Source organism: Enhydra lutris, unplaced genomic scaffold, assembly GCF_002288905.1.
Source record: "Enhydra lutris kenyoni isolate GAN:26980312 unplaced genomic scaffold, ASM228890v2 scaffoldscaffold1, whole genome shotgun sequence".
Lineage (NCBI taxonomy): Eukaryota > Metazoa > Chordata > Mammalia > Carnivora > Mustelidae > Enhydra > Enhydra lutris.
Genome location: NW_019154085.1, coordinates 47,146,980 through 47,170,846, shown reverse-complemented (window position 1 = coordinate 47,170,846; position 23,867 = coordinate 47,146,980). Strand labels below are relative to the sequence as shown.

The following is a 23,867-nucleotide window of genomic DNA, read 5'->3' as shown; positions in this document are numbered from 1 at the left end:
TGCAGGTCAGGTCACTATAAGCCACAACTCTGCCATGTCTGGGACACTGTCATCTCAGAGAGGCCACCAAAGAACACAACCTCAGCATATGAAAACCAAAGTGCTTCACTCGGGTAGAATGTAACTGGGATGCTTTGCTAAGGTTTAGGCTGTGATCTGGATGAAGAACAAATGAAATTTCTGTGCAGAGAAAGGGCTAGACCACGTTCTTATTAACACTGACCTGAAGTTAACATTCTCTTCCTGGGAAATCAAACCCCACCCACCATATGGAGCACGTAGCCAAGCACACACCCCAGCACCCACCACCACCAGTCCCCAAGGCCAGGCCCCTTGCCACACGCCTGCACCTACCCGGATGCGGTTGGAGCCCAGCTCCAGCATCTGCAGTTGGTGTAAGCTGCTTATGTTCTCGATCTTACTGATTTTATTGTTAACCAGGAAGAGCTTCTTCAGTCGTGTCAGCTTGTCGACTCCTTCAATGTTTCTCAGCAGATTGAAAGAAATATCTAGAATCCTGAGAACAAGCAAAGCATTTCAGTTTTAAAAGAGCCCAGGTGGCATGAGGCTCAGAATGCAAGTAAGCTGGAAGCAGCCCCCCCACCAGGTGGGCTACACACCACCCCAGCTGCCCGCCAGGCTCTCTGCAGGACCCTGTGGCAGAGGTGGCCCCCAGGGCTGGGAGCTGGGGCCCAGGGGTGGTTCTGGGGAGATGGAGCAAGCCCCACAGTCGTCCCCCGGACTCATGACTCACTCCAACTGTGTCAGCGCCTCCAGATTCTCAATCTTCTTGATTTGGTTGTCATAAAGATCCAGCTCTCGCAGACTCTGTAACTCCTCCAGATTTTCAATGTATTTAATTAAATTTTGACGGAGGCAGAGAGTCTGAGGGATGAAAAAGGACAGTTGACACAGGCAACAGGGAGGCCACGAGATGCCAATTGTGTCACAGCACCAGCCTTCCAGGGCAGGGGATGCACTTTTCATGCTCCCGTTGTCTTCTAGAAACGTGCCAACAATGGAGACGATGGACAGACACCCAAAGAGGGGCTGGAGGCAGGCCTCGCACTGAGCAGACCTCCTTGGTGAGGGAGGCACTGGTTAGGGTTGGGCGTGCTATTTCCCAGCAGAGCAAACTAGCACTGGGCTCAATTTTGAACAAACAGAACTGAACTAGGTAAGGACTACAGTCTGGGTGTGCTTAACTGCAGGTAGGCTCTGCACCGGCTCACTGTCTGGCCTAGGAGAGCAGCCGTCGACCTCCTGGATAGTGCTGCAGACCCGTCCATATTTAGGGTACAAAGTGCCGATGGCAGTTCAGGACACGGGCCAGCAGAACCAACCCCCAGTTAGGCATATGCCCGTACCCCTTGGGTGGGATGGGCTCCGGGGTGTCAGCATCCCCTCCAGAGGAAGGACAGAGTTGCCCTCACCTTCACTTTCTTCAGCACGTCAAACCCCTCAATCTTCCCAATGCGGTAGTGATTTAGATCAACGTCCTGAAATGAAGAAGAAATCAAGCTGCTGAGCAGCACCTAAAGACCTGCTTCCTGGAGGTGGGTGCAGGGGAGGGTGAGGAGACACTGTCAAGCCTGTAGACAGGCCACAGTGACGGCTGCAAGATGCTTGCTGGCAGTCTGACATAAAAACGAGCAGCAAGTAAAGTCCGTCTTCCCCCCAGCCCCCTGAGTGCAAACATGGGCCCAGGCAGCCGCTGCCAGCTGTGGGCTTGGGGTGGGGGGGTGCCCAGGTGAGGCTTCCTGTAGTCTCCCGCCTGCCCGGAGCTGTCAGCGTTCGGTGTGCTTCCGATGTTGGGGAGATTGAGGCCCTGCCATGGACAATGCAATCACCAGACCTACTTGTGTCATTCAGATGACAAGGGCGGTTCATCGGCCACCCAATCCTCTGGTTCCAGACCTGGAGTTTCAACCACTGGTATTAGAAACAACCAGGACACAAGGAATCTGACCCAACCGAGTGGGGCACAGACGACCTTGCCTAGGAAATCACTTACTAATCTGGAACCTCCATAAAAGACACCCTGACAGAGTGGTCCATCACCATGGCCCCTGAGGCTGCGGCCAGCCGGGGGCATTACCTCTGCATCTCTGTCCAGGCTGATGGTTTCCATATCCACAGGCAGCTCTTGTCCTTCTGAAAAAATGAGAAGGAAAAACAAAGCCCATTCAGAACCCTAGTGTCCGTGGCCCTGGGACTTGGGCTGCCTGGCTCAGAGTGAAATCACGCCCAGCAGAAGCCACGCAGCGGCACATGGAGGCTCTGGATGGTGCGGCAGGGTTAATGCACTGCTCCAGTCACAGTTGCCTTTCAAGTATTCAGATGTTCCTGAACTCGGCGACCAGCAAAGGTCTCCAAACTTCTATGTGTGCCACTAAACTTGCCTGGGAAGGACATGTAGCCTGAAACTGTTTGCAGGAAGGAGGGGAGAGGCCGACAGAGCCTCAGGTGAGCCCAGTGGGCGGTAGGGGAGCAGCCCAGAGCTGCCCAGCTGGCAGCAGCCGGCCCTCTCCTTTCTCATCTGTGGCAATAAATTAGACCATGTGAACACTGCTCATGCTGGGCATGTCAGATGTTCTAGGATGTGCCTTTTATTGCTTTGGAAAGTGGTCTTGAATCTATAAACACTCATCTCTGCAAAGAGGACACCAAAACAAAGGACAGCTTGACAGAGGGACTGGAGAGCCCTGACCGATTTAAACACACTTCTCCGCCGGAGGCACGAGCTGCTCCCTGCAGAGACCCCCCTGCCCCAGTGCTGGGGGAGAGCTGTGCAATGAGCTCAGGCCCTGGCCCAATGGCCTGCCATCAGCAGCTTCCTGGTCTTCGTTTCTCCTGAACTGATGGATGCGTGCGTGTCTAAAAACAGCTCAGTGCTTGAAAACAATAACAGCGATCCTTGGATTTCATCCATGTCTGACAATTTCTCCCCTCAGTCTTAGCATCTGAATGAGGTCATATACTGTGACTGGATGACACTTCTCTAATGTCCCTTCTGGCTCTCTGAGGAAACTGGGCCGCCTGGCTTGACACGCTCGTGATGGGAGCATGTGGCCCCCGCTCTCCTGGAAAGCGGCTGTCCCCAATGCTGTTTTTGCCTGGTTCCTACTGCTGCCTGCCCCCCTACTGCAAAGCTATATCTGCTTCTGCCGTGGAATGGGCCTGCAGCCCTCAGACCTCATGCTCCTGGCACCTCCCAAGGACCAGGGGTTCACTCTGTCTGCTGGCCAGCCTGGCCCTTGACAGGAGGCAGCCGAGAGGAGCACTTGACCAGCTTAACCACTCAGCACTGGCTGGCACTGGCTAATTCAGTCTTCTAACCTAGTCAAAAAAATATGTTGTTTGCTACAGTTTATTATTTACTGGAATTATTTGCTATAACTTTACAAGGTATCAACCAACATAGGAATGAAATAAAAGGAGTTGGGCAAAACCAAGAGATATACCCAAATTACTCCTCGCCCCCAGATGGCACAAATCCAAGATCCGTGAACTGTGGAAGCTGTAAGGAGAGAGGCAGCACAATGAACGCAGGTGTCCAAGCCACCCAGCATCCACACCAGGACACCGTGAGAGGGCAAGGCAGCACTGCAGACAACTGAGCACGGCCGGTGGGTAGAGACCAGGCCTGGACTCCACAGGACAGGTGGTCACACAGCTTAATGTGGCTGTGTCTGTAGCATGCCCAGCACTCAGGGCAGGCCCCTCAGAACAGCTTAACCTCTGCAATAATTACCAGCCTAGAATGTTTCCCCAAATCTATCACGTATTCATCTTTTTCTTTTTTTAAAATAAGTTAAGGAAAATAAGTGAAAGGTAACAGTTGACACATTTGAATTTTATTTGAACTTAGGACTTAAGTAAATACAGGTGGGAGCACCGAGGCCCGATTTCTCTTAAGGACTTATAAGACTACAAATTTCCAGAGGGTTTTTTTTTTTTTTTAATATTTCATTTATTTACTTGAGAGCAAGCACATGCAAGAGCAGCGGGTAGTGGGAGAGAAAGAAGCAGGCTCCCTGATGAGCAGGGAGCCTGATGTGGGACTTGATCCCAGGACCCTGGGATCAAAACCTGAGCCAAAGGCAGCAGCTTACCAACTGAGACACCCAAGTGCTCATCCCCACCCCCATTTTTAACATTTTCCAGAGTGCTTTTAATTAGCTAGTCATCTGGAACAAAGAACGCTGGGTTTGGATAAGCTGGGTTCAAGTCCAGCTGCTCTACTCTATCACCGTGAGCCCCAGTGTGAGCCCCTAGGAGCCTGCACTCACCACCCAGGGAGAGAAAATCCCCAGGACAGGGCCCCACCAACTCTCCAGTCCTTCATGAGCGCCGGATGTTCGGATGGGAGAGCAGGTGATGCTCCCACCCTCTTGGTCTTTCCGTGACTCAGTTAGACATAACGAAAGCTTCCATCCTTCACTCCCATGTACTTATTCCACCCACGCCGCTTCCAGAATATCTACTCTGGAGCTCCAAAGTAAATGTGGATGATACTTTTGTGGTAATCTCCCTTTGCCTTAAAATTAGGTTGCCATAGTTACCAATCATCTTCACTGGCACAGAGCACCATGTTATTTTAAAAATTCGTTTTTTTTTTGTTTTTTTTTTTTTAGAATTTGTGGGTTTTATCACCATAAGGGTAGAGCATGACTATTACTACAAGTCCATACATTGCATATAAATCTAGACAATGCAGAAGGTACAGCACCCTCTCAAACCTGCTGTTCAGAGACCTTCAACTGCAGTTTGATGTGTTTTCTCTTTAACGCATGTTAAAACTTAGATATTATTAACCATTTTAACAGTAAGACTTCGACATGCATACTGTTTGGAAACGTGCTGTTGTTTCCTACTAATGTATCCTGCACATCTTTCTGTCTGTTCATATGCCCTCTCTCATTCTTTTCAATGTAAATCAATTTTTCTAACCAAACCAACAAAGATCACGGTTGGGGAGGGTGAAAAACCACCACTATCGACTGAGAACTTACTTTTCTCATCTCTAAATTAATTTTGTTGCTGTTTTTAATCACTAAAACAGGAGGCTACTGAGATATTTTCTGCATGAAACAATTTTCCTAACATCTTAGGAATTTAGGAGTCAAACTTCAGGCCTCTCATATGGTGAAGCATGACTTAGAAATGACTTCTCTAGGGCACCTGGGTGACTCAGTAGGTTAAGCAGCTGCCTTTGGCTCAGGTCATAATCCCCGGGTCCTGGGATTGAGTCCCGCATTGGGCTCCCTGCTCAGCGGAGAGCCTGCTTCTCCCTCTCCCTCTGCCTACTGCTCTGCTTACTTGTGCTCTCTACCTCTCTGTCAAATAAATAAATAAAATCTTAAAAAAAAAAAAAAAGAAAAAAGAAATGACTTCTCTAAAATACTAAAGGTGCTATTCTGAAATTAGTTTATGTGACTAGGATAGGAAACAAAAGCATCATCAGTGAAAATTTTTTTTTTTTCAAATCTTGTATTCTGAATATATGGCTAATAAAACAGTTTTCTGATTCTGTCTCAGATGACACGCCAGTACTAATAATGTTATTAGTAGTAGCATTTGCTTCAGTGGAACTAAAAAAAAAAAAAAAAAAGCATCCTGCTTGCAAGTGGCATAAATGAGTCAGCCCACAAAGGGAGTGCCTCAGGGGGCGCAATTCTCCGAGAGCATGGCCACCAGCCCCCGCGGGCCTCTACTGCCACATCAGTAGATCAAGAACCAGCCAAATGAATGCCCCTCCTGAGTAGCAGTCCTCCCACTGCCCTCGCCTCTACACCACACAACGCGGTGTGGTGGGGTTGGGCAGATCACATGCAACACGGCCGCACCCTCCCCCCTTAGAGAGTTTAAGGCTCTTAACTCGGCCTGGTACCTTCTGGGTCCTCTTCCCCCTGCTCCTCTCCATCCTTTAGGCTGTGCTCACTGAGGTCCGCCACTATACCGCAGCTCTGCTTCTTCCCTTCCTCATCGCCAGACTCTTCAGATTCGACTCGCCTGTCAACTAAGCCCACACACATCAATAAGAACTCACAGCCACTTTATGTGACTCCCTGAAGAACATTTAACAGACGGACATTCAGCTATAAGTCAAAAAGACTTCATTGAGAAACATTTGTTGAAGTCAGCTCAACAAACACGAGTGTCTTTCCTGTCTTGGGCACCATCTGCGGCGTATAGTGGTGGGGACAACTTGTGTGGGGGAGGGCAGAGCAGGGAGGACACATGGGGACTAAGATGAGTAACAGACTATTCCTGCCCTCAAGGAAATTGTGAAGATTTCCCAGATGTTGTAAAAGCCCTGGATCATTTGTGACAAAGCGGACTAACGGGTGACACAGTGAAGCACCTCCTGTGTGGCTCACTTTTGGCCTGGATGTCCACGTAGCGGGGACCATCGTGACCCTTCCACCACATACCTTCATCCATGCTCCACTATCCATTTGGCCAAGAAAACCAGCCCAGTTCACAGGCCCACGTTCTGAAAGAAATCAAGACTAACTCAAATCAGACTGTGGGCAGAGGGAAGGCTGTAATGAAAAAGGAGAAGATGGCCAATAGTGCCAAATGACCCACATAAATATCACCGATGCCAAACATCTGCACACAGTGATACCAGCCAACAGCTTTGAAAGGCTGGGAAATAAGTATTTTTGAATTAATAAATAAGGCAGGACTAAATATGGCAGACTGGTAAAAATCCTTTGGTAAGACTGTCAAATAATTTTCCTTTTTCCAGCTTTTTTCATGATCTCCCTTGGAAGTCTATCGTGAAGAGCTGAAACAGTAATAAGTTACTGGGAGTTATCAACGATACTGAAAGTATTTTCTTTCCTGTCTACAGTTTGTCCACAAAGGGGTATACTCTTTGAGGAAAGGAAGTTTTATTTCTTCTTTGTACCTCCTCCTGGGCCTAGAAAAGTAGCACCCAGGGAATCGGGCTGCATAAAACCAAGTTCTTATGAAACCAACCTGCCAAACCTCTGAATCCACTCCTTCTTCCCCACCCTGGCAACTGCCTGGGCTCCTGCCTGGCATTCTAACTGGTCTCTCTGGGACTTTTCTGGCTCTGTCTAATCTATTCTGCATTGCCAGAGAATCTGATGTGATTGTAAAATCCAAATCTGATCTTTGACTCCAACAGAAGTTTTTTTTTTTAATTTTTATTTTTTAAAAGATTTTATTTGACAGAGAGAGCGCGAGAGAGCCCAAGAGCGTGAGAGCGCAAGAGCGCAAGCAAGCACAAACAGGTAGAGCAGCGGCAGGCAGGCAGGGGAAGAGGGAGAGGCAGGCTCCCTACTAAGCAAGAAGCCTGGATCCCAGAACTCTAGGATCATGACCTGAGCCGAAGGTAGATGCTTAACTGACTAAGCCACCTAGGTGTCCCAACTCCAAAAGTTTTTGGACTGCCAGTGACTCCTGCTGAAATTTCGCCTTGCCCATACAAACACAGTGCTGGCAGGCTATTTGGTTTTCCAAGCCCCACTCTCCTCATCTGTATAAGGGGGTTAGGATAGGACCCACAGACCACAGGTGTTGTCAGGACTAAAGCACAAAAAGAACAAAAGCAATCAGCATGTGCATGACATGGAGTAAACACTTGGTAATTAGCTATTACCAGGCACAGGGCACTCTGTGGTCAAGGCTAAGAGAGAGCAAATTCTACCGGGTGTGGTATGGCTGTGACCAGGGTGGCAGGGACATAGGGCAGCCAAATGAAATGTGGAATGAAGGGCAGCCAAAGTGAAATGTGGAACACTATCTTCAAGGCAGCAGAGGGTCTAGAGCATGAGATAGTAGATCCAACTATAAGGCAACTTTGGGATAGTGAGAACAATGGGCTGGTTCAAAGTACAGACAGTGGGAATGGAAGAGGTATTGAAGATCTGGAGAGATTAAGGATATAGAGGCATCAGAACTTGTTGACTAATTTGGATGGGTGGGAGCGGGAGAGAGAGAATCACCTGGGTTTTGTATTTGTTGTTTACCAAGACGTGGAAACAGGTGAAGAGAAAGGAGTAGATTGGGAGGACCGCGTCGAGGAGAGGGGATAGGAAGAGGTGCTTTTTTGCTCAACAAGATCCAAGACCCTTCACCAAGGTACTCCACGACCTTCTCTTGCTACCCTCCTCCAATAGCACAATCACTCTTGGTCAAATCTCCTTTCAAACAGACCACCTTCTTTCACAGCCCTTTGCTTTAGTTTTTTTCTGGCCTGAAATGATATTTGATTTTTCCGCAACCTGGTGATTTGTAGTTATCCTTCAAGCTTCAGGTCAGAGTTGGATTTGGTTAGGCAGCCATCACTCCAAACATGTCAGCTCTTCTTCGCACTCCACCTCCCATCCTTCTTCCCGAGCACTTTACACATAAGACAGTGGCTGAACTTCCTCCCTCCGAAAACCGGCGGAGACCAAAGCATGTAAGCACTTGAAGACAAGACTGACTCTCCAACTGGTGTGTGTATGTATAACTATATGCACATGTAATATGCAAATGACTGTTTTCAACAAAACTAAAGAGTTGAATTTAGTCTTTTCAGAACTATGACACCTTTGAAAGCAGGCTTCCGTTGTTTAACAGTTCAATCTCTCGGCTCCTTTCCATCCCTTCCCCACAACCCATTCTCTTACGAGAGGATTCTTCTCCACCTCCACAATGTTCACCTATGAGCCGACTCGGGCAGGTCCCACGGCGCCCCGCGCCTCAGTTTCCCTGATAGCTGCCCCGGGAGACATACCCGCGGCGGACCAGGCTCCTAGGTTCGGTGCGAGGCTCCCACCAGGAGGTGGGCACCCGGGCACCGGGACCACCGCGTCGTCAGTACCTGCCCGCCCGCCCGCCAGCGCCGCTACTCCCAGCCAGCCTTGGGTTTGGCGCCTCTGGGCCGCCCGAGCCTTCCTGACCACTGCAGCCTCCGCCCGGGGTCCCCGGGCCCCGGGCCGCCCCTGACACGCCGAGCCGGCTGGCAGCTGTCAGGGCGCGCTGCGGAGCTCAGGCCACGGTCAGAGGCGGGACGGCCCGTTTCTCTCAGGCAAAGCCGGTGAGGGCCGCTGCCCCCCCGCCCGCTGGGCCCTTGGGCCGCTGCCCCACGGAGCCGCTCACCCTCCATCATCTCCTGCGACTGTTGCTGGCCCGCGCCGCGTTCCGCCGCCATGTTGGCTGCTCTTCCCCTTTCCGGAATCTGTCGCCTCAGGCCCCTCAGCCAATCAGGGGTCCCGACTTGGTGCTGGCTCAGCCAATGGAATCCCACCCAGGGTTTGAACCCCGACGCGCCTGCGCAGCCTCAGCACTTCATGGGAATTGTAGTTCAGCGGAGAGGCCATGTGGTCCTCAGCCACAGGAGTAGCCCGTCTCACCTCCCCGGGACAGGTAATGTGAGAGCGCCCCGGAGGCTTCTGGTGACGAGGAGCGGGGAAGAAGACAGGGGCGGTCGGGGCCTCACGCACAGAGCCGTGGCTGCAGGAGAGCGGAGAGAAGAATCTGGGAGATGCTTAGGGCTCGTGGGCTCGTGGAGGGTCTCTGCGCGGGGCTGCAAAGTGCGGGCCAGTCGAGTGCGTGCCGGCCCTTGCAGGCCTCAGCGGCTGCGTCTGTGCACTGGCCAACTTCGTCCCGACGTCGCCGCGCGGACTTGGCCCGTGAGAAGGGACCGTCTCCAGTTAACGCTCAGCGCTGGGCGCCCGCGCTCGTGCTGGGGCCGGGGCACCGGGGGCCAGCCCCTCCCGTAGGTGCGGGGACAACCTATCTTGGTCCAGGACGTCGACCCAGTCCAGCGGGCCGCAGCCTCCGTCGATCCTTCGGCCCTGCGGGCGTGCCTGACCCGTGAGGGAGCCTCCTTTCGCCCCCCGCCCTCGAGGCCTCAGAGAGGGGACCCTGGTGGATTCGGAGACTGGAGGAAACGGAGTCACTTAAATTCCGCGGGCGGATGCGCCGTCTGTTTTTTGGTCCCTCCGAGGCGCCGTAAGGGGGGTCCGGTGCGTCCCTAGCAACCGTGAGCGCTGAGTCCCGCCCCCCAGGTGCTAGTGGTTGGCTCGGAGGACCTGTCAATCGACACGAGTTGTTCTACGATTGGCCGGTGGGCGAGAGGGGAGGTGAGGCTCGCTTCGCGCGGTGAAACAAACTTGGCCGGAGGACACCGGAAGGCCCCAGGGGAGGTACCTCCGCTGGGGAGAGTGGTCCCGGGCTCCAGGGGCTCCTGGCGCGGCCGGTGGATGAGCCCTTGCCGGGTCCTGCGACCCCGCGCCCCCTCTGTGCGGCTCCGGCCGCTGGTGGCCCGCCACCGCCTTGAGACCGTTCGAGGCGCCCTGGCCGGGGGGACCGGGCCGCACCTGCCCTCCCGGGCCGCGCCGGGGCCTACGCCCGGCGGCGCCCCGCCAGCCCCCGAGCTGGCCGCGTGCGCTTTGCGGACGTCCGGTTGCCCGCCGTCCTCTCACTGCTCGCTGTGGTGCCGGCGGGTCTCTTCGCGCGCTCTGCGGCCGGCGTCTCGCCCGCGAACACCCTGCATGCCCGGCCTCCTTCTTCGTCCTGTCTTCGCGGCTCTCTTCCCAGACGACGGCGGCGCCTTAGCGCGGAGCCCGGGGTGCGGTCTGGACGCCTTGCAGCCCCTTCCTTTCCGCACCTCATCACCCAGTAACTGCCCATCCTGTGCCGAATTCTGCCTTCTGTGTCCCCGCGCCGTCTTTCCGCTGCTGTGATTCGAGACCGCCTGTTTCTCGCCTGCGTCGCTGTAGCCGGCCCGCCACGCCCCTGCCCCTGCCCCTATCTTCGGTAGAATGCGGATCTGGCCGTGTTACTCCCAAGGACAGATCCTTTTAAAGTCGGTCTTTGGGAAAATGTCCAAAGGGCCTGGGCAGGCGTAGTAGGAGGACTTGGGAGTTCGGCCTGACTTCTTCAGGCCCGTCCCCACGTACTCCTCCCCGAGGGTGCTGTGGCAATCTTGGTCTTAGGGTGCCTCTGGCTGTCCGCCAGGAAGGCTTCTTCAGTCCCCTTTCGGTGCTCTGCTCGGCTGGTGCCTCCTCCAGGAAACCATTGTTGACCTTTGGGGTCTGGGAAATGCCTCTTGCTCACATTCTCCAACCCAGCAGCCATCATCCTAGATAGTCTTTAGGATGCCTCCAGGCGAGAAAAAGACACAGTCCTAGAAAGGCTCTGGGGGGAGGGGGGAGTAGTTTTTGGCCCCCAAAGTCCAGAGCAAGGCAGATTTTAGGGTAGGTTTATCCTCAAAACGACATCCTCGCCATCTCGTGCTCTGCTGCCCGTTGTGTTGGCTTCATTCTGAGGCTGGTTCTGCTCCTGGTGGTCCCCAGTGGTGGGAGCAGCTGGAGCTTTTTGCTTCCTAGCTCCGTGAGGGAAAGATGGTCGCCTCCCGAAGTTCACCCCTAAGCTCAGAGTACTTTCCCAGAAGCTCCCTGCAAATCTCTCCTTGCTTCTGTTTGGTCTGAGGGCAGTCACTCATGCCTTCTGAAATAAAAACTATGAACAGTAGTAGGATCACACAGAGACACCACCTGGGGCTCCTGGGTTCAACATCCTGTATCTTCTGCTCAGAGTAGGTACAAAAAACCCAAAACCCAGGAAAATTATTCTAAAAACTTAGGGCTGGACTGGCAGGAGTTTCTGGTTAGTCTTTGAATTAAGCCTGTGAAAAAGGAGTGATGTAAGGTTGTGTGAAGCCAGGCTCAGTGTTCTCAGAGGCTGGCCTGTGCCTGTGGAGCTGGAGGTGCTGGGTGGCTCTGCCGAGGTGCTGTGGGCCTTGGTGCCACATGGCGTGGATGTGGTGTGCAACGCTGACTAGCCCGTGGCTGGCCACAGAGGGCACAGAAACCACAAAGGGATTTGGCTTTCTTGCAGCCACTTGATTTGTTGGCTTTGGACACCATTTATCTACCCCCCGCCCCCCCATGCAAGACCAAGCATTTTGGCCCCTACCCTCCCTTCCCTTTCTTCCCTTCTTTCCCTCTTCTTGTTAACTTTACAAAACCAACTTTTATAACTTACTATGTATTCTAGAGTTTTATTAGTAAATTTACAATGTAGTCTGAAGAGAGGTTTTTGTTTTTTTTTACAAGTCAGAGTTTTCTCACATTCACAGTTGTAGTCTGAAGCTATCATCAAGTCTCTGTGCTTTGTCAGTTGGTTGGTTGTAGAAATAGAAATGAAAATGTGATCATGTTGTTCTTTATTTTAGAAATAGTCCCTTTAGATGCTTAGAGAAGGGAAGCAGCAGGTTCTGTTAGTTTGCTATCTAATTTCTCTTTTACTTCTTACTCTTTTGGTTCCTAATCAGCTGTTGCTCTTACGATCCCACACTGGATATATACATATGTGTAGGAAACATCTCTTAACTTTTTAGCATACGCTGGTTGACCATTCAAAAGGATAAATGCGACATTAGTCATGAATCATAACAATGAAGTGAACACATTTAAGCCCAACCCCCAAATTAGGAACTGAAAGACCTTAGGCCATTGTATGGCCCTCCATTCCATCTTGCTGCTGGACCCTCAGAGGAAACCTGCCGGAAGTTTGGGTTTTTCCACATTTGTGTATACCCTTCAACGATATATGTAGATGGGGGTGTTGTAGAAAGGGAATTTTACTCTCAATGGTCTTTCGTAATTTGATTTTTTTCACTTACTATATTGTGAGATTTATCCTCATTGCGTGTATAGAATTTGTCTTCACTGTTATGAGTCATAGTGTGAATATGCCAGAATCTTAAATTTGTTTTCTTGTTGATGAGTGTTCAGGTTTATTCTTTTCTTCCGTTTTCCTTTTGCCATTGAGGGCTATGCTGCCCCGAACATTCTTGAGTGTGATTTGCTATTTACGTGCAAGGATCCTATAGAATATAAGTCTAAGATAGTGGGATAAACTGTCCCAGTAGGTTAATGTGTGACTTAAACTGTTTTCTGAAGAGGTTACATTAATTTGTTAGTGTTGCCATTAATCCTGATCTCTATCAATATTTGATATTATTAAAATTATTAGGTTTTGCTGGCTTAGTAGGTGTAAAATGATCATGATTGTGCTAATAAAGCTAAGCCCCTTGTTATAGGTTTACTGTCCACTAAGGCTTCCTCTTCTGTGAAATTCTTGTTTCCATTTTTTCCATGAAGCTGTGTGTCTTTTACTGTATTATTATTTTTTAAATTTTAAATTATTGGCCTTTTGAACTCTCTTGGATATTAATTTCCTGGTTATATATGTGGCAAATATATTTTCCCAGTTTGGGGTTTCTATCATTTTGTTTGTGGTATTTTTGGTGAACGGACATTCTGAACTTTAATGATAAACTTATCAGTCTTACAGTTAGAGCTTTTTGTGTCTTGTTGAAGAAAACCTTCCTTGCCCAAAGTCTACTGAAGGTCTTTTAATTATCTATGAAAGTTTTGACTTTCACAAGGTTAGTCTTTGATGTCTTGGACATGGCTTTTCACATGTTGCATGTTGATCGCTCTCCTGTTACTGTTTCTTGGAGGGACATGGAGTTGCCTGGCTTCCCCATGGGCCTGTGGCCAGTGCTGGGCACCACTCCCTGTCAAGCGTCCGGGGTTCTTTCCCACACTGGGCCGGGGGTGGCCGATGTCTATTCCTTTAATCGGTTTGGTTATTCCTGCCCAGACAGACCCACACCACCACTTCCTGTTGGGTTTTCACATCTGGGAGGCTAGTCTGTGGCTTTGTTCCTCACTCTTACCTCTCCACTCTCTCTCCAGCTAGCTGTTCAGTTCTCCCCGTCTTTATCTCTTAACTTCTCTCTCCCAGCTCTATGTTCTTGTTTCCCTGCATTGCATTCTGGGTTATTTATTCGCATAAATCTACCGATCCTCTAACTTTCTTTTCAGCCCTGACTACCTGCTTCATCATTCATTAACATTACACATTAACTGTATTGAGATAATTTACAGACACTAAAAGGATGGTCAGTGCCTAGTTCAGGGAGCGTTGAGATAGTCCCACAGCTGCAGGATCATGAGGAGAGCTTTCCCATTGCCCTCCAAAGCCCCTCTGCTCTTTCTTAGTCAGCCTCCCCAGCCGCAGCTCCCCACCCCCACCCCCGCTGCCCCTGCCCCAGTCTGGCTGTGCTCTGCTTTCTGCCTGGCTAGGTCAGGCCTATCTCCTGCTGAGCTTCAGGCCTCGAACCCCTTCAGGAGGTGTTCTCCTGCACAGCTCCAGGGCTCTAAGGGCCATCGGAGCCATTGCTGTCTCCCTGTGTCTTGTTTCCTATTGCTGAGTATAGGGGTCTTTTGTGTGGCTACGCTTTGATTTGCTTATCTGTTCTCCCCGGGAGGGACATTTGGATTGTTTCCAGTTTGGGTCTGTTCTGAATCTCTCTTCCGGGCAGATCCTTCATGCAAGCCCTGTATCCTGGGCCGACTGGCAGCCTGCTTTCTGGGGCCTGTGTGTGCACATCGTGTCTTCCTGCCGATACTCTGCGAGTGTTCTAGCTGCTCCCACCCTGACCAACGCTCTGTGTTTCCACTCTGTCATTTTAGTCGCCCTAGTGCTGGCATGTGACGGCTCGTGACAGTTGAACTTGGTTTCCCACATTACTAATGGTGGTGAACGTTTTTCTCATGTGCTTCTTTGTAATTTGTATGCCTTCTTTGGTGAAGTGTCATTTAAACCCTTTATCCTCCACCCCCTTTAAAAAAATCTCTGGTTATCTTTTTTTTTTTTTTAAGAATTTATTTATTTATTTGACAGAGATCCCAAGTAGGCAGAGAGGCAGGCAGAGAGAGAGAGGAGGAAGCAGGCTCCCCGTCCAGCAGAAAGCCCCATGCGGGACTCAATCCCAGGACCCTGAGATCATGACCTGAGAGGCCCAACCCACTGAGCCACCCAGGCGCCCTTTGGTTGTTAGTCTTATGACTGCTTAGGATTTTTCTATGTATGTGATCCTGTCGTGTATGAATTGGGACAGCTTTATGCCGTTCTTTCCAGTATATGTGCCTTTTATTTCTTTCTCTGCCTCTGTTTACTGGCTGTTCCCCCTAGAACAGTGCTGAAGAGAAGAGGCTAGTTGGGCTTCCTCACTCTGCTCCAGACCTTGGAAGGCCAGCATCACGGGCCTTGGGTTCTTCGTGTGTGCCTCTGGGCAGGTGGAGGATGTTTCTTCCTCCTCACTTGTGAATGTTTGTTCCTGTGACGGGGTGTTGGATTTTGTCCAATGGTTTTTTGATTATCAGTTGATATGACTGTGTGATTTTTTTCCTCCTTTTTTTTTCTTTAGCCTTTTGATATGGTGAATTACGTTAACTGATTTCCAAATGTTAAGCCAGCTTTTTACTGCTATGATAAGCCCCTCTTGGTTGTATTGAATTAATTCTCTTTTTTACATATTGCCTTAGTGGGTTTGCTAACATCTTGTTGAGGATTTTTGCATCTCTGTTCACAAGTTATTGGTCTGTGGTTTCCTTTCCTAGCAATGTTTTTGTCTGGTGTGGTATCAGCGTGATGCTAGCTTCAAACACTGGGTTGAATGTGCTCTGCCTGTTTTTAATTTCTGGAGGAGTTTATGTAGTATTTGTAAAGTTTTTCCGGCGAGATAAACACAACACCAGGCAAAGTGGGTGCAAGGCAAGATTTATTGAAGGCACTCTCCGGCGAAGTTTCAGGGCTCAGGAGAAGGGGAGCCAGGAAAGTTGCGCCGGGAGGAGGTGGGCACCCTCGGGCGAGGTTCCGCAACTCTGGAAAGCAGAGTGGTGGAAGTCGCACCCAAGGCTGGGAGAAGGGGGCTTTTAAGGGGCCTCGAGGGGAGTTCAGGGGTCTTTTGGCAAGTTTCCCTTATTTGGATATTTCGCCTGCTCGTCGGGGTCCCATTGGTCCACTGGAGCCCGGGACCGGGGTCTCAGATTCCCGCTTGTCAGGGTCCCATTGGTCCACGGGAGCCCGGGGCCGGGGGGTTTTCAGATTCCTTCTTGGGTCTTTGTTCTCCTGCCCAAGCTCAGGTTTTGTGGCGGGAACTTTCGCCATCTTAAGTAGCCCTTTCTTTCTGCCAGCCCAACAGTATTGAAGTTATTTCCTTCTTAAATATTCGATAGAATTTACCAGTGAAGCCATCTGGGCCTAGAGATCTTTGATGGAAAGTTTAAATTACAAATTCATTTTTTTTTTAAGACTGAAATGCAAAAATTTAATTTCTAAAAAGCTGGTTTGATTCTTTCAATATGTAGTTGTTTCTGAGAAAGTCTTGTTCTGCTCCCTTCCGTGACTCCTGTCCCTCGTGTTTTAAACTTAGACGCAGGCATTTGTAGTAAATGGATGTTCTCATGTGTCTGAGTCCGTTTAAGTTTTCTGTAGACTCTCACCAAAGGGGGCTTGTTTCCTTGTCTGTGTCACTGGAAGGGAGCATATTTGGTTGGTTTCGCTTTTGGAAACCCATATTTAGGATGCTTTGCTTCTGGGAAGATTGCTTTTGCCAGGGCCTGGGCTGCTGAGCTGGGACCACATTTCCCCAGCTCAGAGCGCCTGGCTTCTCTGAGGGAGGCTCCCGCCTCGTAAGGGGGACTGCAGCTCACGGGCGTCTTTATCATCTCACGGGTGAGTGTCACTCTCAGGTAGCTCAGAGATGCTACAGACTGATACCCTGATGAGCTCTAGCTGCTCTCAAGTAGTTATCCAGACCATTGTATTCTCTTATTTTTTTTCCAGGACTTTTGTCTTTTGTTTTTTAAATTCACCTGGAACTAATGTTTGTATGCGGCAAGTCACAGGGATGCATCATAACCCCGGGCTGATTATCTAATTCTTTTGAAAACTGGCAGCTCCTGGGTGACTCAGCGACTCAGTGTTAGTGGTTTGTTTTCCCGGCTTAGGTCCTGGGGTCCTCACGAGAGCGCTAGGCGGTGTGCAGCGCGTTACTGTTATTCACATTTTGCTTAGAAGGGGGCCGAGGCAGGAAGGCCAGGGGGCTGTCCAGGGGCTCGCTGTGCTGGGGTATGCTGTTAATTCCCCATGGAGTTTCACTGAGTGCCATGGAGTTTCACTGGAGTTTCACCAACAGACGTTGGTCTGTTTCTGAAGCTGATTGGGTTTGTTCTCCTGTTTGTTCCTTTGCTGTTCCGATCTCCATTTGGGTAGCTCTTTGGCATGTTTTGATGTTAACATCCTTCCACACTGGTGATAGTGGGGCCTTCAGCTTTCTGTCTTGGGGACCCCTGCCCCACCACGTTCAGGAGCTTGGCGCTGAGGCGAGTGTTGGCCAGGCCCTGACAGCTGAGGGGCCTGGGATGTGAGCATACCAGAGACCCCATACAGAGATCCCAATTACAAACTGGGCTCACACACTGTTAACTGTGGTAGTCACTGCCCTCTTGTGCTGCTGGCAAGTCTTCATGATGACCTTCAGATGAGCCAGGGCAGAACTGGCGGGCTGGGCCTCCTTGGAGTTCCGTGCTACAATGGGGCGTGGGAAGGGCCAGCCCCCCTTTTCTTTCCACAGCAGGTCCGTCCTGTGCAGGTGCCCCCACCTGCTTATTGAAACTTGGCTCCTCGGCCAGTCTTTGGGCCTGTGTGTACCCATGAGGGAACCCTGATGGGGGAAGAGGCCGGTGCCGGTCTCAGAAGTGGCTTCCACATGCTCAGAAGGTGACCATGGAGAGGGCACCTGGGCTCAGGATGGGCACGTTGCCCTGGCGCCTTGGGCTCCTCACTTCATCCAGGCCCCTGGCCCAGGCCTCCAGCACTGTCTGGAGGAAACTGTGCTGCAGACATGAGGTTTTTCTGTATTTTTTTCCTTACAACTGTTGGCAAATCTACAGGTACTTAGAAAATACAGTTAAACACACAAATCCCTGGTACCAGGCCTGCCTCCGGGTTCTCTGCCATGGCTTTGTGTTGCTCATTTGTCAGCAGCCCCGTGGATGGTTCTCAGGGCCACTGGTCAGAACCCCTGGATTCGGGGAAAGCTGGGGCCACGCAGAGCCACACGGGCCCCTTCCCATTGTGCTCTGTTCTTTCCCTCTGCTTACTTCTCTCTCCCATCGCTTCCTCTGCATTGCTCCAAAATGGCTCCAAAATGACTTTGGTCACTGGCCTTGCACTGGAGGTCCTGGCCTACGTGGCACTGGGGGCGTGGGAGCCTTTTGGGACTGAGCTGCATTCAGCCTGCTGAAGGATTAGTTGCTTAAACTGCCTTCCTGTTGTCGTGTTGCCGATGCCGATCGGGTTCACTTTGTTTTCTAGCTACGGTTGCTCCCCTGGCCAGCAGGCTCCCGATGGAGGACGGAGGCTCCCCTGAGAGCCCGGCTGTGCGGACTGCCACTGAGCCCAGCGAGTCCCTGTCCTCAGCCCACAGACACCTGAGCAGAAGGAATGGGCTTTCGAAGCTCTGCCAGAGCAGGATGGGCCTCTCCGGTAACCCCCTCCTGGGTGTCGTGGGCGTCAGTGTTGAAGATGAAAGTGACAAGTCCTTCTAGGCTCTGGTCGGGTGTGCGGTTCTCACTGTGTGTGGAGCGATGCCCGCAGGCCCCTTCCGGGCTGTGTGGTTGCTGCTGGGGTTCTACTGCCAAGACCTTGCTTCAGAGTGTGTGCGGGCACTATTGTGGACAGGGCTGCCGTGCAAGTGAAATACAGTTTTGCTGATTTAGTTCAGTAACTATTTGAGGACTGTGTTGCAGCCTCATGCTTTCCTCCCGGATGCAGACGACTTGCTCGAGGGCAGCCAGATACCTGGTGCAGGAGGCTGTGCCCAGGCTGGGCTGAGATGTCGAGGCTCCTGCTGCCTCACTCACTTGTTTCTCCCAAGTCAGCCTCTGCCTCCAGAGCTTAGTGGGCTTGTTGTCTGAGGGGGTGCCTAAGGAGACAGCAGGTGCAGGCCTGCAGCTGGGTGGACCTAGAGCGTGGGGAAGTCAGTTAGGACTGAGAAGGTCTGCACCCGGAGGAGAGGGGCTGCTGGAGAAGGGGAGGAGGAGAGATGGAGCCCAGCTCACACACTAGTCTAGGAGCACAGGGTGGGAGTGTTTGGAGGGAAACATGCTGGGTTCTCCTGGTGACGGCCAGAGATTCTGCTGGGAGGGCTGGGCAGGTCTGGGAGGTAGGCAACTGCCCCAGGAGCATGGGCTTCCTGGTCTCTGCTTGGGGAGCAGGGACAGAGCCAAGGTCACAATGCCTGTCCCATGGTGTGAGGAGGGTCAAGCTGAGCTTGGGGCAGCTGGGAAAGAGAAGGGCTAAGCAGCTGGCCATGCGTTTCCAGGCCCAGAGAATGGTCCAGGGTGAGACTGAAAAGAAAAGGGGAAAGGAGAGAAGAGTTGTTATTGTTTGGATTTTGAGCTGCTAGAAGGATGGAGTTGCCGTTTACTGAGATGGGAAAGGAGAGAGGCAGGGCAGGGGTGCCACGCGTGGGGTGGGCAGCACCTTCCCACATGGAGTGTGTTAGAAGCCAGCGAGGAGTGAGTGGGACGGAGTGGAAGGGGTGAGACTGCATCCGGGCTTCTGCAGTGGTGAGAGGTCAGAAAGGTGGAAGGGAGAGGGAACCCCACCCAGGGCAGGTGGTTTAGGAGGTGGGGACTGACCCCCTGGCCCACCGCTGCCGAGGGCTGGAGTAGGGTGAGTGCTGAGAATTGGCTGTGGGCTTGAGCATCTCAGGCCACTGGACGTATTGCTGAGAGCAGGTTTTCTGGAGGGGTGGGGAGTGAACCTGACCTGTGAATAAGGGAATGGAGGGAGGGATGGAGACAGCGGGCAGCTCTTGGATTTGGGAGGCTTTCCAGGAACAAGTGCAAGGGGGGGTGGCTGGAGGGGGTGCGGATCTGTAAGGACAGACACAGGACAACACCTCTTGGCGGGGGGCGGGGTGGGGGGTGGGAAGGGACCTCAGAGGGCGTTTACACAGAAACGCTGAGCTTGGGCCATTGTGTTTCCTGTAGGATGTGACTGGCCGGACAGCATCCGGGGGTGTTTAGCTGGACTCGGGGCTGTTGGGACGGATGCCGGAGTGTGGAGCTTGAGCTCTGCACCCTCTGGAGGAGTTGAGAGCAGGAGCCGTGGGGTTCGGTGTGTCTGAGAGGCGGGCTCCGGGCAGCCTTGTGAACTCTAAAGCTCCCTTTCCTTTCCTTTCCTTTCCTTTCCTTCCCTTTACTTTCCAGAAGACAAATGGAACTCCTATTGTCTGTCGTCTTTGGCTGCCCAGAGCATCTGCACCAGCAAACTACATTGCCTGGTGCCGCCAGAGCAGACCGACCTGGCCGGGTCCCTGGGCAGTGCGTCCTGCTGCTCCCTGCTGCGGGGCTTGTCTTCGGGGTGGTCCATGCCCCTGTTCCCGACCCCCGTGTGCAACCCAAACAAGGCAGTGTTCACCGTGGACGCCAAGACCACAGAGGTACTGGCTGCGGTGTGTGACCCTGCTGTGCGAGTGTGGTCTGTGCCTTCAACCTGTAACCTCAGACAGGGGAACTGGAGTGTGTTAAGTATAATTAGAGAAGCTGCATAAGAGACCTGAGTATGAATCAGTGAAAACAAATTGAATCCTCCTGTCAAGGTAGAGATTCAAGGACGGGGCTGAGCCGCATGACTGCCTTGTGCTCTGTAGGGTGTTGGCTCAGTGACAATGAGAATGGGTACTCACCATCTGAGGTGACCATGTTCGCCTGACGGACATTTACATACAAATAACTGAAATCATTAGGTGGCTGGGAGTGTGGTGTGAGTCCCCGTGTCTTCTGCTTGGCACTGGTGGCATGGCGAGCCCGTCCTGGCGGGGGAGGGAAACGTGGTTTCAGTGGTGGCGCTGGCATTTCTTATTTCCCTGTGGTTAAGATCTGGGGAGTCTGGGGTGTCGCAGCCGCGATCCTGTCCACTGCAGGACGCTGGGGGCGGACGGGTCTCCAGGTTTGGGCTGGCGGCACTGCTGCTGATGCGCGTGTCTTCTCCTCTCTGCGACTCCAGATCCTGGTTGCCAACGACAAGGCTTGCCAGCTCCTGGGGCACAGCAGCCATGACCTGATCGGCCAGAAGCTCACGCAGTTCTTCCTGAGGCCTGATTCCGATGTGGTGAAGGCCCTCAGCGAAGAGCACATGGAGGCTGATGGCCGAGCCGCTGTTGTGTTTGGTACAGTGGTGAGTGGGTCTTCCCCAGGGGCGGTGCTGGGGTGAGGAGCAGCTGGGGTGGCGGGTGGAGCATCACAGGAATGGAAGCAGGTAGCTGTGGGCCTTGTGAGAGGGGCGGTCCCGCCTTACAAGGGAGGAGGCTCTGCAGTTTGCAAACTGGTGGGAGGCCGAGGGGTCATGATGATCTTCCATCTGCACCCCTGACTCCAGTTTGGTTTGTTTGGTATTTGCTGGCAGGGCCGGCATGGCTGGAAAGGTCTCCCTGGGACTTGGGTCCTCCTGGTGTGATGCGTCCCCTGGGATGTTGACGGCACGTGAGGTGCTGAGCCCCCAGCCCAAGCCCTAGAGGACGTTAGATGTGGTCCGCTGCTCTGTTCTGGGGACTGGCCACGGGCTAACACTGCTCGCCATGTGTTGGTGTCTGTTTCCTGAAGAAATGACGCAGACAGTTGTCCTACTCTGTTGCAAGGAGGCTGGTGAGGAAACCCTGTCTTCTGAGAGAGCGTCCACATGGAGACTAAGGGTCCGTGTCAGAAACCATGTGTGGCCTTGGGCTCAGGTGTCAGGCAGGGGCACAGAGGTTGCAGACACCCCCAGGCCTGGGCTCTGGGGAAGGCCTGGGGCAAGGCTATGTGCTCCCGCAGGTGGACGTCGTGGGTCGCAGTGGGGAGAGGATCCCGGTGTCTGTGTGGATGAAGAAGGTGAAGCAGGAGCACAGCCTGTGCTGTGTGGTCGTACTGGAGCCTGTGGAGCGGGTGTCGGCCTGGGTCGCTTTCCAGAGCGATGTGAGTTTGCTTTCCACATCCCCACCACATGGAGCTGACCAGGTGTCGCCTCTTGTGGCCTCAGCCCCCTCCATGGCCCACTGTGCGCCCCTGGGGCTTCTGGAAGACGGGCCCCTGTGGCAACCCTCCCTCTCTGTGTGCCCTTGGGCATGGGTACAATCTCCCTGGCCGTGGTCTCCTCATCTGTAAAGTGAGATGGAACCGGAACCTAGGTGTGCCTTAGCAGGTCAGTGAGGTAGCAGGTGCGGGACCATCAGAATGGTGACTCGCCTCCGGAGGCCGGTAATTTGGGTGCCTCCAGCGGTAGGAGAAGGAGGGCCTGAGGAAAGTTCGTGGCTGCCTCTGGCCCTTCTGCCATGGGAGGGCCGCTAACAGTCTTGCTTTCAACCTGAAGGCATGGCGTTCAGTGATGTTTGAAGGTGAAATGCCAGGAGCTTTTACCGTAATGCTTAACAATGCTGGTTTTTCCTCCCAGGGCACCATAACATCCTGCGATAGCCCGTTCGCTCTCCTGCACGGGTACACGTCTGGGGAGGAGGTGCTTGGGCAGCCCATCACAGACTTGATCCCTTCTGTGCAGCTCCCTACCCCTGGCGAGCCTGTCCCCCAGGTAGGACCCTTGTGGACCCCTGACTGCCACACCTGGCAGCTGTACCTGGGGCCATGTGGTCCCTGGAGTCTGTTTACTCAGTGACCTGGGAGTTCTTAGGCCAGAATCTGTGGCCTGGTGACACAGGCTGGTAATTCTGACAGCAGGAGCATCCTGCATATATACACAGTGGCACCAGGTCCGAGGGCTGCTCTCTGGGCTCTGGGGCCTTGACCGAGGGTCACAGCCTGTGCTGCTCTCTGACTGGGCACCCTGTCTCCTCGGTCCTCCTGCTGGAGCCTGGAGCGGGGTTCTCCTGCTGTGGTCTGTCTTTACTGGGAAGTCTGGGGTTCTTGAAGAGCAGGGAGAACTGGCTGAGGGCAGGGTGACAGGCAGATGGGGGGGTGGCAGCTCTGGGGACAGTGGAGGTTTGGGGTCGTTGGGGTAAGTTCTGTTACTCACCGAATCTTCCCAGTTCCCAGGTGTCCCATTTCCTACTAGTGTGTGCCCTTCATACAAATGACCTTCACTGAGGTAAATTCCACTGATGTCACACCCCAGTGATCTGCAGCGTCTGACTGGACGCTTGATTTTTACCTAAAGTCACCTCTGCTGCTGCAAGGAATCGGAGGTGCTTTCAGGATGTCCACTGGCACTCCCTTGTTCTCTGGCCTTCCAGAGGCTGAGAGCTGAGCACTGGAGCCAGTTGTCTGCTCCCTGGTTCTTGGGCCGGCCACAGGCCAAGAGCTGAGCCCCAGGAGCCAGTTCTCTGCTTTTTTTGAGCTTCCAGCCCAGTGGGAACCCTCACCCTATCCTCAGTCCTTATTGTCTGTGCCCTTCTTCTGTCCCTAAGCTGGTGGGGGCGACCATTGGCACAGCCACCTTGGGAGCCTGTATGGCAGCATCTGCCCCATGCAAACTCGGTGAACCTCAGAGTGCCCTCTGCATGCATCAGAGAGAAGTGTGTGCCAGAAGGCACATGTGAGCTTGTTCTCAGCAGCACATTTGTGATAACCTCAAATGGGAGCTTTCAACACCCCAGCAGCAAGTGGAGACTGGCACTGCACCCCTCATCCCTTGTAGGGCTTCCTGGGGCCTGGCCTGCAGCCGTGGCTTGGGGAGCCTGATGTCTCCGAGTCCTGACCCTCTTCTGGGCACAGCACAAGGGGAGCAGAAGCTCCCAGCAAATGGGCCCCATCAGATCTCCTGTCCTCCAGGGTAGCCCCTAAAAGGGGCAGGTGGGATTGGGTGAGGGGTAGACACATAGCCCTGGGCTGATATGCCTCGGGAAATCCAAAAGGGAGCACACTCTCAAAAGCTTTCGGTTAGGATGAGGCTGTGGTCAGGATTTACTCAAAACTGGGTCCGTTCCAAGTATTTAAGGCAGGGAAACAGGGCAAGGAAATAGTTTTGTGGGGATAGAG

At 52.6% G+C, this 23,867-nt stretch overlaps 2 protein-coding genes across 4 annotated transcripts in view; one reads left to right on the top strand and one right to left on the bottom strand.

The window, feature by feature from the left end:
- LOC111146464 (protein phosphatase 1 regulatory subunit 7) overlaps positions 1–9,199 on the bottom strand; it is a 29,117-nt gene extending 19,918 nt beyond the window's left edge. Inside the window, exons 1-6 of one of the 3 annotated variants that reach the window (XM_022502112.1) lie at positions 9,124–9,199; positions 5,894–6,022; positions 2,099–2,154; positions 1,434–1,499; positions 755–885; positions 355–517 (exon numbers count right to left, since the gene is read on the bottom strand). In XM_022502112.1, coding sequence (XP_022357820.1) covers positions 355–517; positions 755–885; positions 1,434–1,499; positions 2,099–2,154; positions 5,894–6,022; positions 9,124–9,175 — 597 coding nt within the window. In that variant the 5' untranslated portion in view covers positions 9,176–9,199. Of the gene's footprint in view, positions 1–354; positions 518–754; positions 886–1,433; positions 1,500–2,098; positions 2,155–5,881; positions 6,023–9,123 lie in introns of all 3 variants that reach the window. The other 2 variants (XM_022502040.1, XM_022502193.1) reach the window with 2 other exon arrangements.
- A 1,310-nt stretch (positions 9,200–10,509) lies between these two features.
- LOC111144540 (PAS domain containing serine/threonine kinase) overlaps positions 10,510–23,867 on the top strand; it is a 35,054-nt gene continuing 21,696 nt past the window's right edge. The window contains exons 1-6 of the mRNA XM_022498866.1: positions 10,510–10,597; positions 18,208–18,378; positions 20,109–20,341; positions 20,908–21,078; positions 21,714–21,854; positions 22,330–22,464. Of these exons, the coding sequence (XP_022354574.1) occupies positions 18,240–18,378; positions 20,109–20,341; positions 20,908–21,078; positions 21,714–21,854; positions 22,330–22,464 (819 nt within the window). The 5' untranslated portion in view covers positions 10,510–10,597; positions 18,208–18,239. The remainder of the gene's footprint in view (positions 10,598–18,207; positions 18,379–20,108; positions 20,342–20,907; positions 21,079–21,713; positions 21,855–22,329; positions 22,465–23,867) is intronic.